At 46.4% G+C, this 15220-nt stretch overlaps 1 protein-coding gene across 1 annotated transcript in view; it reads left to right on the forward strand.

The window, feature by feature from the left end:
* The window catches only part of Evc2 (EvC ciliary complex subunit 2), a 101363-nt gene that overhangs the window by 20552 nt on the left and 65591 nt on the right, over positions 1-15220 (forward strand). Inside the window, exons 6-8 of the mRNA XM_013112441.3 lie at positions 2178-2312; positions 5330-5469; positions 12415-12739. Of these exons, the coding sequence (XP_012967895.2) occupies positions 2178-2312; positions 5330-5469; positions 12415-12739 (600 nt within the window). The remainder of the gene's footprint in view (positions 1-2177; positions 2313-5329; positions 5470-12414; positions 12740-15220) is intronic.

Genomic DNA, 15220 nt, shown 5'->3' on the forward strand with positions numbered 1-15220 from the left:
AGTGGAGTGTGAAGGTGGCAGCAGCAGCAGGGTGGGTGAGCTTTTAGATTCAATGAACTCACCAGCAAGAAGGCAAAGACTGAAGCTTCCCCTACCGGATCTCCTTCTATCTGGGCTGCCACTGGAAGTTATCAACCATACTTAGTGTAGGTTTTGTCATCCAAATGACCTGATCAAGAAAATCCCCCAGGGCTGTGCCCAACACCTATCTCCTAGATGATTCCAGATCTAGTCAAGTTGACAACTAAGATGAACCATCATCTCGAGGCTTCATTAGGACATGTGATTTATGATTGATACTTCCTTTAACCAATCTGAACATTCACCAGCCAAGAGTCTTTTACTGTCACTGCCACCCCTCCGGGTCATTGGGACAGCAAGCCACCATCCCCCTTGCTCCTTGGATATGGAGTGCCAAGCGACAGATTTCAACAAAACTTGTTGACACCTCTTCTGGGAAAGTCGTCTGTGTCCCCTTTTCCGGTGTTTTGAAAAGTGGGTGAGCTTGGAAAGGCAGTGTGTGTGTGTGTGTGTGTGTGTGTGTGTGTGTGTGTGTGTGTGTGTGTGTGCCATTTCCTGTGTTTGGGAGAGTGGGTGAGTATGGAAAGTCATCATGTGTATCCCCTTTCTCCTGAGTTTGGAGAGTAGGTGGGCAGGATTACTGTGTGTCTGCTGGGCATCTTGAGATTCCCTCTGCACCCAGCCTCCTCACACACAGAAAAGCTGAACAATGACAGCAGTCCCACCATCAGAGAGAACTCCTGCTAGTGTGTTAGCTTCCTGTCTTCCAAGCTTATACATATATTTATCACATAATTGAAGTCAAACTTTCTAAACAAGCTTTCATTGTGTCTTTGTATCTTGGTATTGAATTCTCATCTTTTCAAGTTTTCTTGAAAGGCCTTTTTGTGCAGTATCACTCCTCATAAGTGCTATGGAGAATCTGTCAGAGGCAAGATTGCAGCAAATGTGTGATTAAAGGGGTGGGCATGATGAGCGATGATTCTTTGCAAGAGGCAGGGAGGAAAGTTAGTGTGCTCTGGGGATGGAGGCCGCCAGTCACCTTCTTTTGCTTTCTACACAGCATAGGTTCACTTGTATCCCAGAATCTCTGCTGACAGAGGTTAGTAGTGGGATTTGGCTGTGCTGTCTGTGGGGATGTTTATGGATTATGACTTGAGGCTGGACCTAATACTTTAACAACCTCAGTTTTGGTTCCTGTCTCCCTAGTAGAGGGGTGTCACTGGTACTAGTCTTCCAAACAGGTCATCCAGGGCCACTGTCAACTTTTGTATCCTCACATGCATCTTGTCATTCAATCCTACATCCACTTTCTCTTGCCTAAGTATTCCATACCCTGAGCCCTTCTCTACTTGCAGTAGTAATGGAAGCTCAGATGACTTGAGACGTTCCGCAGTTAAGAGGGCCAAAGCTCAATTCCCAATACCTACATGGTAGCTCACAACTGTCTATAATTCCAATTCCAGGGGACCAGACACCCTCACTCAGACATATATGCAGTGCACATGAAATAAAATTAAATCAAGTTAGAAAAACAAAACAAGGGGGCTGGAGAGATGGTTCAGTGGTTAAGAGCACTGACTTCTTCCAGAGGTCCTGAGTTCAACTCCCGGCAACCACATGATGGCTCACAACCACCTTGAATGAGATCTGATCCCCTCTGCTGGCATGCAGAAGATTGTATACATAATAAATAAATAAAATATTTAAAACAAAACAAAACAAATTCTAGAACATGTCCTGACATATAGTGAGGTGCTTCAGTTTTTGTAATGAGGATGGTGTGTGTGTGTGTGTGTGTGTGCGCGCGCATGTGTGTGTATATATGTGCACGTGTGTATGTACATGTGTGTGCATATTCATGTATGTGTACACATAATAACAAAATGGGGAGTTTATTGCATTGATATTGTGTGAATCAAGTATTGTGCACCCATTAATACTATATAGTTCCAGAACATTCACATCACTTCCAGGGGAAATTCAGTACCTATAAGCTGTCGCTCTCATCCCTTCCCTCCCAGCCCCTGGCAGCCACTCCCCTGCCTTTAGTCTCTGTGGTTTGTAGACTTGGAGTATTTCTCAGCACCTGTCTTTTGTCTACCTTGGGATCATCTACCTGACTGGGAACCTCAGACTCCCTTCTTTCCATGTAGGTTCTGCCTAACCATGGCCTCCATGCAGCAGGCTTCATCACAGCCTTCCTCATCTCCCTCGTGCTGACCTTGGTGGCCCTGTTCTTCCTGGCGAAGGGTCGGTGTCTGCAGGGATGTGTGCTGGCCAGATGCCGGGTGAGTCTCCTTCCCAGAGATGGTTTAGTAAGTGGTGTAAAGGGGACATTCATTCTTCATCCTGATGTGTCTCAATTCTGGACCATGTCAGACCCCTGGGGATCTAAAGGTAGATGCTCAGGTTTGTTTCCTCCGGTCTACAACCCCATCCTTAACCCTGGGGCTGGGGATGCATCTCCAATGGTAGAGTAGTTGCCTAGCCTGTGCCAGGCCAATCCATAGCATTGTCAGTAAACAGGGAAATTAATTAATCCATTAATTAATTAAGCAAAAGTTCCTAGGATGGTTCTTTAAAAATTTTGTTCTTAACACACAATTGTGTGAATTTATCAGGTAGAATGTGATAAGTTGACATATTCACACAGTGTATAATGATTACTTGAGCATGGCATGCCGGTCACCTCAGGCGGTCACCATTTCTTCATGTGAGGAAGTGCTGAAACTCTCTTCCAGCTAGTGTAAAATACATGGCATCTTCTTGGTGATCAGGCTGCTGCCCTGTGCTATGGAACTGCCCAGAATTTTCCTTCTGCCTACCCTAGCCAGCCTTTTCTGGTCTCCTCCCATGTATCCTCCCCAACCCTGCTAACTGTTGCTATGCTCAGCCTCCAAGGACACATGTTTTTTAGATTATGCATGTGATGGAGATCAGTGCTTGGCTTATTTCGGATGCAACATCCTCCAGGTCCACACATGTTTTGACAGTGTGGTGGATTGAATGAGAATGGCCCGTTAGGCTCATATATTTGAATGTTGGGTCTCCAGTTAATGGGACTGAGGAGGTGTTTCCCTGGGTTTGGGCTTTGAGGTTTAAAAAGCCCACACCAGACCCAGTCTCTCTGTCTCTGTCTCTGTCTCTTCTGTATATCTTTTTGTCTCTCTCTGTGTTCTCTCTCTCTCTCTCTCTCTCTCTCTCTCTCTCTCTCTCTCTCTGTGTGTGTGTGTGTGTGTGTGTGTGTATGTGTATATATATCAGGTTGTAAAGTTCTCAGCTACTTCTCCAGTATCATGCCTATCTGTTTCCCACAATGACAATTATGGACTACCCTTCTCAAACTGTAAGCAAGCTATCAGTTAAATACTTTTTTTTCTTTTTTCGAGACAGGGTTTCTCTGTATTGTTTTGTAGGTTGTCCTGGAACTCACTCTGTATGTAGACCAGGCTGGCCTTGAACTCACAGAGATCTGCCTGCCTCTGCCTCCCAAGTGCTGGGATTAAAGACATGCGCCACCAATGCCCGGCAAATACTTTACTTTTAAGAGCTGCTTTGGTACTGGTGTCTCTTCACAGCAATAGAACAGTAACTAAGGCTGACAGGATGGTACCTTTTCATGACTAAATAATAGTCTATCTTGTGTTTATGTGTGGTGAACACTTAGGTCGATTTTATATTTGGCTGATGGATGATTTAAATGTCACCAAGTGTAAGAACCTTACATTTTAGCACTCCACCTGTAGGTTAGGCGTGTCCTTGCTACTCCCCATTCAAGCCCTATTCTATGCCACCTGCTGAGGCGCTTTGGGAGGTTCACTGTCCTGAGGTGGACCCCTTGGTCTGGTTTGTGAGTTCCCCTGCCTCATTTCCTCCCACCCCCCACCTCTTCTCTGGATGTTCCCAGTCACTGGCTTTCCGTAGGGAGCTGAGCTCTTCTTGCTCACACTATTGGGCTTTCCCAGTCCCTTCCTCCATCTTCCCCTCATGTGTCTTCATCCTCTTTTTAAAAATATAACCAAGCATCTACTTGTCTGGGAATCATTGTGGGTACTTCCTGGTAGATTGGGGTCTCGCTGGGTCCCCCACTTGCTTTGAGGCACACCATCTGGACCTTGGAGCTCCTGTTCTCCATTTCCACAGGAGTACACCCTGAAGCCAGACTCAAAGTCATTCCATTCAATAAATAATGCTTCCAGGGCATGGCAGGAGGAGAGTCATCAACAGCGTCAGGTGTGTCCTTGAGTGCCGTCAGAGGCACCTGGAGCCAAGCTGGCTGAGATCCCGGAGACAGAGCAAAAGCAGCCTCTGAGGCAGTCCTCCTGCAGTTGTGGTACTTCTGTCTCACATGCCTGTGTGCTCATCAGGAAGCAGCCAGTGACATCATGTCCAGGTGGGGTGGAGGAGGCTACTTAGTTAGCAGTTTCCTTCTGATGGAGGATGATGATGAAGGACTTTAAAAATGATTTCTCTGTCATTTTAAATACATATTGTAGTAATTCTTTGGGAATTTCACTTTCATCCCTCAGTCCTCCTAACTCTTCCCAAGTGCACCCCCGAGTTAAAAACAAAATCTACCGTGTCAGGTTTGTGTTTTCCATATATTCCTAGGCGGGGACATTCGCTGGAGCAGAGTCGACCTATCAGTGTCATACCCCTAAAAAAACTGTCTGTCTCCCCAAAAGCCATCAACTGTCAATAGTGCCTTAGTTATGGCTCATGATCCCCTCTCTCCTCTATGGTGAAATGTTGACCAGCTTGATCTTGTGCAGATCTTGTATAGGTGGCATAGTTACTGCAAATACATGAGTGCATGGATCCTGTCATTTCCAGAAAAAAATCTCTCTCTCTCTCTGTCTGTCTGTGTGTGTGTGTGTGTGTGCGCGCGCGCGCGCATGTGTGTATGTGCAGTATACACTCACTTGTTCATGTGTGAGCATGTATTCTTCCTAGGTGCCTCGCATCTTGTTTTTGAGGCAGAGTCTCTCATTAACCTAGAATTCACCAGTTAGGTTAGGCTGACTGGCTGTGAGCCCCAGGGATCTGCCTTTTTCTGCTTCTGTTCCCAACTTTCTAAAAATGTGGGTTTTAGGGCTCAAACTCAGGTCCTCACATTTATGTGAGGGTATGTGAGGCTGTTAAACTCGCCATCCTTTCGCATTTGGTCGCCAGGTGTAGGCTCTGACTGCGATGGGGCTGGTCTGAGGCAGGAGGAGGCCAGCCCCTCTGACTGCACAGCCATGACTACTCTCCCAGCATGCAGTGTTCCAAGCAGGTCAACTCAGCTGTCTCTCCACTTCTACAGGTTCAGCGCCCTGAGAACAAGCTGGAGCCTTCGCCGTTTACCTCTGCTAACGGCGTGAGCCAGGATCTTTCCCTCAATGACCAAGTGATTGACATCCTGACCTCTGAGGACCCTGGAAGCATGCTTCAAGCCTTAGAAGAGTAAGGGTCCCCAGTCTTATCTGCTCTCAGGAGGAGATGGGGTAGGGGCAGCAGGCACAGAGTATCCTTGTGTTTACCTGGTCATCGTTCATCACTTGGTGGTCAGAATGGAAGTGCTGCTACACACTGAATACTATTGGGCCGGCTGGATGCCAAAGGAGGCGCTTCTGGAGGCCTGGAAATGAAGGTGACATCATCACTCCTGTTTGATGCTGGAGTGGAAGAGTCCAAGTGGAGTGAGGGGAAGTCCTTCAGGGAGAAGGAAGAAAGGGAGACATAAGGATGAGAAGGAGCAAGGGTCATTTGTGAAGTTATGCTGAGTGTGCTGGGTGTTTGTTTACTGAATACAGAAAACAGGGAAGAAACATCTGTGTGAAAAAGAGCCTGCTGTGGTTAGCCAGGTGGAACTCTGTTTTGTTGATAAAGACCTACAGGGTTGCACAACAGAACATCCTGTCAAACCCTGGATTTAAAAAAAAGGTGCAAACTAACCCAGGTTCTCAGAAACACGTCAGGAGTGGGGTGGGGTGGGGTGAGGTGTGGTGCGGGAGTGTTGTTTTCCATGAGGACATTCAGGTTAGAAAGCCTTTCCAGGGACATAGCTAGTAAGTAGTCAATAGGGTTCCAGCCATTATAACCCCAGAGCCAGGGAGGTGGGGACAGACAGATCCCTAAGGTTCAGTGGCCAGCCAGCCTAGCCAAACCAGTGTGAGCCTCAGGCTAGTGAGAATCCCTGTCTTTTAAAGCAAGGTAGGTGGCTCCTGTGAAATGACACTTGAGGTTATCGTCTGGTGTGCACACACACTCTCTCTGTTCTACACACACACACACACACACACACACACACACTCACAGGAAATAGCACTGAGCTGGGGGGGGGCCTAGAAGCAGAGCCAACCAAGCAGTGCCAGGCCTGTGTCCCTGGGTTTAGGAGCCTGCATCCCATGGCACATGGCGTGGGTCCAAGGTAGAGAGCAGTTCATTTGTACTCCTCCTAGGACAAAAGCTGTACTGAGTCTGGCTCATGGTACTTTGTGAGCTACTTGTCCTTGGCAGTCGGGACTCTGCCCTACCTGGAGGATGGTTCTCTCTTGTTCAGTAGCTCTGTGAGCATCCAGGCCGGGGGCTCTGGGTGCACAGGACCAACCTCACACAGTGGTGGGGCTCAGGCCTCTGTCTATTCCTGGCTTCCAGGGTAGTGTACATGGCTTGGGTAATTAGGCTTTATACAGCTGTTCACAAGCTTCTTCATCTTTGCTTGATTCTCTAATTGGAATGCCAAGGATGGCAATTAAAATTTGCAACCCTGTCTTAGGAAGGCAGAGATGGGTGGGCAGCTGGGAAGCAAGCTCCTGGCAGGAACTCAAAAATACCACCTCGGATATTGTGATAGGAACACAAGCAATTATCAAAGCAATTCCTAGCCAAAAATCAGCCCCACCCATATGAGAATGAAGAGTTGAGTAGGATGATTTGATTTGAGTAAAAGACAACTGGGTGTTTAATTTGCACATACACAGGACTCTGCATGCTCCTGACCCAGTGAAGTAGTCCTCTTAAGCAGGAGTGTGGTCCCCTCTGCATCTGCTTTTGATTTCAGATGTGAAGGCTGTAAGGAGCCCAGCCCTCCTCCATCACAGGAAACTCCATGGTGTTGCTACTTGCTAATTCTGCTGTAGGAGTGTTGACATTCTTAGTGACTCTCAGGCTCTGGAAGTGTCTCTTTGTTTCTCCTTCGTTGCTGTTCTTATTTCGTCTGAAGAGTGCTTCACATCGACTAGCAAGCATGGGCTGTGAGAGCTCAGCCTAAGAGTGAAATTCATTCCTCCTCCAGGCGCCTCACCCTCTTTCCAAGCTCAGTTGTAAAAATGATTTTATTATTATGGGTATTCTGCCTGCATGTATGTCTGAGCAACATACATGTGTCTGGTGCCCACAGAGGCCAGAAGAAAGTGTTGAATCCCATGGGGTGAAGTTACAGATGGCTGTGATCTGCTATGTCGTTTCTGGGAATTAAGCACAAGTCCTCTAGAAGAGCAGGAAGTGGTCTTAACCTCTAAGTCTTCTCTCCATCCCAACCCCCAGCTCAGTCTTAACATTTATTGACTCAACTGTGTTTCAGCTTCAGTGGTTGGATACTGGTTTGGGTACCTAGTCTGCCTGACCACCTGTCTGTCTGTCCTGCCTGCCTAAAATTGTCAGCTACCTAAAATTTATCTTTCTGTGTTGATTTTTCAAGGCTTAGGAGCTCCGGCAAAGGAGATGTCAGGGTCTTAATTTGGATGGAAATCAGTCTCTCGTGGGCTCCTAACTAAAAATAGCCCTTTTCTCTAGTAAGTCATTTATCCTGCTTGTAATTCTCATTGGAGGTTTAGCTGGGCTTCTCACCTGGCAAGCAGGCAGCTTGATTGCTGCCACATTTCCAATGCCAAGTGGTACTGTGCCCTTTTCTTGATGCTGACTTATTCCTGAAAGGCTTGCTGGTGTGTTCAGCTTTGCATCACAGGCCACCTCTCACAAAGGGTTGGAGAGGGGCTTGTGTCCTTTGTTTTTTATCAGTTTCCCTGACTGTAGTCACAGCAGAAATGGACTTGGTCCCAATGCATGCTGGGACCTGCTATGAGGAAGGAGAAACCGGATAGGACTGGCTGACCCCAGAAGGTTCTAGAAGCATGGTGTGCTTCCAGTAATTTAGTTCTGCCTTGACCAGAAGCCTGCTCACACTAAGCATCTGGCATCACATGAAATTTTCAGCCCAGGGGGCTGCCATTCAGAGAGACTCGCTGGCTTGCCTGAGATCAAAGTGGATGGTAAGGGACTTGCATACAGGCTAGGGCACTTTTCTGTACCACTGAAGAATGGTCTTTTATAAATACTGAGTGCAGATGGTCCAGAGACAAGAGAGCATAAGGGAAGGAGTTCAGAGCTGTGCTTCTTTCTCTGGTATTTCACTTACTGCCAGCTCTGAGCTGCTGCTGCTACCCCTATGCTGTCTGCAAATTGTTCTGTAAACAGTAGGTGTGTAGGGAACATTTGTGCTGAAGTTGTAAATATACATATTGAGTATTTACATGTTTCTTACGTGCTAACCATATGGTATGTTTGTTTTTACCGATCCCATTTTTAGTCTTTCCAAATATTCTGCAAAGTGGCCCTCCTCTGTAAAAGCCCACAGCGCAGGAAGATGGGGCTGTTTGCTGGCTTCTTTGGGTCATTTATTCTCTGGGGTTGCTTCTTCATACTGGGAACACTTTTAAAAATTAATTAATTGATGGGTATTTTAGCAGATCCTGGCTGAGGTCCAATTCTGTGCTCAGCATAGTGGTGGTTGCTGCCTGAATACTGGGTTTTGTCTTTGTACTGTATACACGGACAGAATACAAATGCCTTGGTGTGGGACTCAAGGTTCCTCATCCCGATTATCTTCCTCCTCCTCCCTACCCTCTTCCTCTTCTTTGAGACTGCGTCTCATGTAACACAGCCTAGCCTCAGAACTTGCTATATGACCAAGAGGAACTTGAACTATTGATCCTCCTGCCTCTGTAACCCCAGGGCAGGGATTATAGGCATGCACCGTCATACCTGGCCTGGGAGTTCTCCTGAGAGAAGATTCACTAACTGAGTGGTGGCGGCAGCACATACTAGAGGTGGCATGGGGTGTGGGTATCTGAGAGTCAGTAGCAGCTGCATGGGCACAGCGGATTGGAGGGTCACACGGAGCTAGGAAAAAGTCTTTCTACAGCAGTAGCACCTCCATCTTGTATCCCCAAACTACTTTTCTTCGCAGCATCTCTGGCTGCTAGAAGTGATTACACACACAGGATGGGGAGGGTATTGTAGTCTGTCTTACCCACTTAGGCACTTAGACAGGGAGTTCTTGAGTGCAGGGGCTTTCTGCTTTGTTCCTGGATTTCCCCTCTATGCCTCAAGATGGAAAGAGTGAACATTTCCATGTACAGAGGCCCAAATACTCAGTGAAAGAGGGTTTGAGAAGAAAGATGCTAAGGTCCCACCCTGCGGCTTTAACTGTATTTGGGTTCATAACAAGCTGCTGGCTCGAAGAAAATATCATTGGATTCCATCACATTCTGTGTCTCCCACTTAGTGAAGATTCTCAGGGGATATTTACCCCCATTCCCCACTGCCAGTCCCCATGTTGGCAGGATACAAGTGTGATGTTTGGCCTCTACATGGAATATTGTGATATTCTTTCAATGGAACACTGATGAGGAACATTTTTCTCTTTGCTAATATCAAGCTGTGTTTTGTGGGTCTATGGTTACACTAGCTAACTTGAAGACACCAGACAGATTCTAAAAGAGGCTGTGACTGCTCAGGTTCCTTCGGAATTACTGTTCCTCATGTTGCTTCATGAGTCCTTTTCCCCATTCAGAAAAATGTTTGCTGCTGTGTATATCAATTGTATATCATAACTTTATTCTCTTACCTTACCTCATAGTTTAGTAAGAGTGGTTAATTTTTGTAAGAACTACATAAGAAAGGAGGCCTGAACACCATTCTCATTTTATCATCAGTAGCCTACCAAAGTATTAATTGTAATTGGTTCTTGGAAATTCTAAAGAATGGTGTTTCTTAGACATTACTGTGGATGCACCAGTTCAGGTAGCAATGCAGGAGTTCCAGCATCAGAACCCCATCCTGTGTGACCCCAAGTGCCTGTCTTCTTGATGTCATGAAGGATTTCCTGGGGGTAATGGAGAAATATGTGTAGCTCATTGTCCTGTAAATGATAACAAGTACATGAAGGGTGATGGAAATCTGTCCCTTCCCCAGTGGACCTAATGCTGTGTATGAGTGAGGAATTTGTTCTGTGTATCTTTTTTCTGAAGCCACTGGTCAATCAACAATGAGAATTAATGTTATTAATAGCTTGGAGATTTAACTTGCTTGAAGGAATTCTTTTTCCATGTCTTGTGGCCTTGGGACATTGACAGTTTTTCTGACAGTTTATGCAAAGCACTTGGCAGTGAAAAGGCTACAACCAAAGTGTCTCTGAGCTGGGTGCCTGTCAAACTATCTGCTCTGACCCCTCGACGGACAGAGGGAAGTAGGAGTGTTTAGGACCAACAAGATGCTAGGAAATTGTGCTGGGAATTGTTTTTTTTTTCTTGATGCAAATTTGAACAGCCCTCTAAGGCCATCCCCATTATGCAGGTGGGAAAGCCAAGTCCTTTACTGAACTGCCCTGGTTAGTAAGTAGGCAGCCATGTTAAAGAACGGGCAATTTGCCTAGCCCACGCTTCTATATTTTCTGAATTAAAGAATGAGTGAGGGATGCAACCACCCGGCATTGTGTTTTTGAGCTTGCTACTCACCTGTAACAGATCACTGCAGGCTTGGCAGTTCCTGGTAGAGTCGCATTATCTTCGGATTCTGGAGATCAGAGTCTGAGGGTTCACCAGGCAGAGTCAAGCTTTGCAGCTTCCAGAGGCAGCTCACTCAGTGCTCAGCCCTTCCTAGGTCTTTAGAGCTGTCAGTCTTGCATTCTTTCCTTCTTCCTGTGGCCTCCTCCAACCCTGATTCCTCCTCCACCTCTGTCTTCCAAGTTGAAAGCCCTCCTTATTGATAGCTGGGTGCTAGAGTCAGCTGCTGAGCAATGGCTCTGTCTGCAGCTTCAGCTCCTTTGCCTTGTGAATTGTAGTCACGTGTTCAGGAACGAAGACATGGTAGGGGAGCCATTCTTCTTCTGTCCCACCAGGCTTCATTAAAGGTGTGAAGCCTGTTTTGTCTGTCTCAAAGTAGAACGCCACTTTTCTTTCAGAACTTGTGAGGTTCTGTCTGGCTCATTTAGCATTTAACCATGCACACACCTCTTTAAGGCATCTCCTGTGATTCTTCCTGGATCCAACAGAGTTTTCCTTGCAGTTAAGTACTTGCTGAGACAATGAAAGAAGCAAATGTGTGGGTTGTCCTTTAAAATGAGACCAATTGGCACTGGGGTGATGGTTCAGGGTTAAGAGCACTGGCCACTCTTCTAGAGAAAGAGCCTTTAACTCAAGGTAGTATTTTGCTACAGCTTTTCGTGTGTGTGTGAGTGTGTGTGTGTATGAATGCATATAAATAGCAAAGTACCCAATTCTCTGTCTGTCTGTCTGTGTATATCTTTTTGACACCTACAGATGCATGTTGAGGGGTTTCCAGATAAGATGGCATATCTAAGATTTGCTTTCAGTGCTCATACACACATGGCAAGGAATAGAACTAATGGGATTGGTGAAAAGTGACAAAATCCAAGCAGAACTGATATGGGCCACAGTGTATTATCTACTTTCAAATGCTTGGGATTTTCTGTGACAGTTCCCTTAATACTTTTATATTGTCACACCCCCATGAAATGACAGACAATGTCTACCATTGTAGAGCATGGGTAGAGGAAGGGTCTCTACACGTTGCTGGGTTGGACCTTTGGAAACCAGCTGGGTAGATGTTCAGAGAGGCTTAACCATGCTTCTATAGTCTACAATTTTAAGGAAAGATTGATTTTGGTTCATGGGATGAAGGAATGGTCCATCATGATAGAGAAGGCATGGCCACAGGAACAGTTCAAGGCTGGTAGAAAGAATGTGAGGCTGCTTGCTCACATCTGGGGGAATCAGGAAGCAGAGACCAGACAGGAAGAGGGGGGGAACTATAACCCTCAAGGCCTGCATTCAGCATCCCACTTCTTCCAGTCAAGCTGTACCTCCTGTGGTTCCATAACCTCCCCCAGACAGTGCCACCAACTGATGACCAAGTGTTAAACAAATGAGCTTGCCCGGGGGGGGCATTTTTCATTCAAATTATGAAAGTGTAGAAGGGAGGGGAAATGGGAAGAGAAGGAGGGGAAAGAAAAAGACCTTACCTACAAATACCTTAAAGCCTGACAGTTTCGAGGAGCCCCTGGTTCTGTCATGTAATGGAGTCCATTTGACTTCTGTTTCTAAGGTTGGAGATTGCAACCCTGAATCAGGCAGATGCGGATCTGGAGGCGTGTCGAAACCAAATTAGTAAGGACATCATTGCCCTCCTGATGAAGAATCTGACCAGTGGTGGTCACCTCTCTCTACAAACAGAGAGGAAGGTGACAGCTGCTCTCAAAGAGCAGTTTCTGCTGCTGGAAAAGGAAATACAAGAGGAGTATGAGCGGAAGATGTTGGCCCTGACAGCAGAGTGTGACCTAGAAGCAAGGAAGAGGACAGAAAGCCAGTACCAGAGGGAGATGGCCGCCATGGAGGAAGCAGAAGAGGTGTTGAAGCGAGTTAGTGAGAGGGTAAGGTAGCCCTGAAGGCTTGCACATTCCCCATCCCTCCTCAAGATCTCATTAGCTATCAGTGCTTCAACCAATCCATCCATCCATCCATCCATCCATCCATCCATCCATCCATCCATCCATCCATTTACCCATACATCCATCCATTTACCCATCCATCCATTCATCATCCAGTCAACTTACATATCCATCCACATATCTACCCATTTATTCACCTATCCACCCATCTGTTTACCAATTCACCTATTGATTGATTGATCCATCCATCTAGCCATCCACATATCATTAACCAATTTACCTATCCTCCCACCTATTCACCTACCCATCTATCAATCCATTCACCTATCTATCCACTTAACCATCCATCCATCCATCCATCCATCCATCCACTTACCCATACATCCATCCATTTACCCATCCATCCATTCATCATCCAGTCAATTTACATATCCATCCACATATCTACCCATTTATTCACCTGTCCACCCATCTATCCACCAATTCACCTATTGATTGATTGATCCATCCATCTAGCCATCCACATATCATTAACCAATTTACCTATCCTCCTACCTATTCACCTACCCATCTATCAATCCATTCACCTATCTATCCACTTAACCATCCATCCATCCATCCATCCATCCATCCATCCATCCATCCATCCATCCATGCATCTATTCATCCATTTTTGCATCTACCCATTCATTCATCCACCCATCAATTCATAATACATACATATATTTATATACCTACCCATCCATCTACCTATTCACCTAGCCATCATACATACTTCCATTCTCCCATCCATGCATCCTTTCATTTACTCACCCATTTATTCATACATTCATCTACCAATCCTTTCTTCTAGCCCCCTAATCATTCACCCACCTATCTATTCATGCATCCATGCATCCACCCATACACCATTGTATCTATCCACCACTTACCTGTCTATCTGTATACCCACTCACACATTTTCCTATCATCTACATCCATCCATTTGCCCTTCCTACCACCTGTCTGTTCATTTACACTTTCACCCATTCACCCATCTATCCACGTAGCCCCATATCCTGCATCTATCCATCCATGATATCTCACTAGGATTTGCGGGTACCTTACTGCCTCTCTCCTTTAGGCTAGGAAATACAGATACCAAGTTGAATCCAACCTTTTGCATTCAAGAAGCTCATGTTCTAATGAAATATCCTCATATTTGAAAAAATATGACACGAGTCAGCCATGTTATAATACAGTTCTGCTCATGGTGCTGTAGCGATCATGGGGAGAGAGAAAGGGTTCATTAGCAGAGATTGTGGCCAGTTCATCGTTGGTTGTGATGTCAGCGTGCATGTGTCATTTTGCTAAATCTGCCATTTGCTAAATCACAGCTCTGTCCTGCACAGGTCTGGAGCCAGGCACAGCTGGACTTAAAATTGTGTGACTTTTCCTGTGGAGACATAAACAAATGTCTACTCTCCTGAGACATGGCACCAATGACAGACCACAAAAATGATGCCACCCTAGTCTAGCTTAGTGACCCAGTGAGCTTGTTGAAGTTTCTATGGGGCATGGAAGACTCTGAAGCAGCCATATCACCTTTAAAACCCACTGCAGCATGAGTGATGACTGCCAGAGGCTGCATCCCTTGAGCTCCCTGCTCCACTGGCCAGCAGTTCTGTGGGTCCCCTCCCCCAAACAGTTGTCATTGCCTTGGGGAGGAGCCTTCAGCGTTTCCTTTACTTTCTGAGCTTAGTTGTTCTGTTCACTTCTTGAGTCTATGAGCCTCTCTCCTCCCTCCAGGAGGGAGTGTTAATTTGGAAGACATTGTTACACAGATTATCCTGGGTCTGCATCTGGAACCCTCTTCCTAAATTCTCTAGGTACCCCTCAGAGTGGATGGGCTAAGCAACGGAAGTGACATAGTTAAGATGTCAGTTCCCAATCTGAGAGGTGGTCTCCTGGGTACAGCTGAGCAAGTCTGAATTGTCTTCCCTCAAGAGAGGTGGGTGTCCAGACCAGGTGACCTATGGCTGCACAGGTCTGAACACCCTTGTCCTCTAGAGGCCCTGCAGCTTAGAGAAACTGCCTGACAGTCGCCTCCAGGCCCCACCTGCCAGGCAAACACAGCAAATCTCAGGAAGTCAATAGAAGCTCTCAGTTGGTGGCTCAGGGTCACTCAGTCTCCAGCAAAGTCAGTAAAGGACAAGCAGGGTTCACTGTCTGTTCCCTTACTCCAGGGGCCTGCCTTACCTCAGTGCTGTCTTGTGGTTCTGGAATCTGCAAATACAGTTCAGGGTATCAGTGGGGCCCAGCTCCCTCTGGGTCTCTAGGGAGGGCAGTTTTGCTGTTGGTTCCCTGTGTTTCTGGAGTTTGAGTAAATCACTCTAACCCTGGCCATCCTCTCATGGCCTCTTCCTTGAACCCTGTCACCTCTTCCCTGTCTCCTGTATAATGACACTGGTCATTAGATTGAGG

Source organism: Mesocricetus auratus, unplaced genomic scaffold, assembly GCF_017639785.1.
Source record: "Mesocricetus auratus isolate SY011 unplaced genomic scaffold, BCM_Maur_2.0 Super-Scaffold_100006, whole genome shotgun sequence".
Taxonomy (NCBI): Eukaryota; Metazoa; Chordata; class Mammalia; order Rodentia; family Cricetidae; genus Mesocricetus; species Mesocricetus auratus.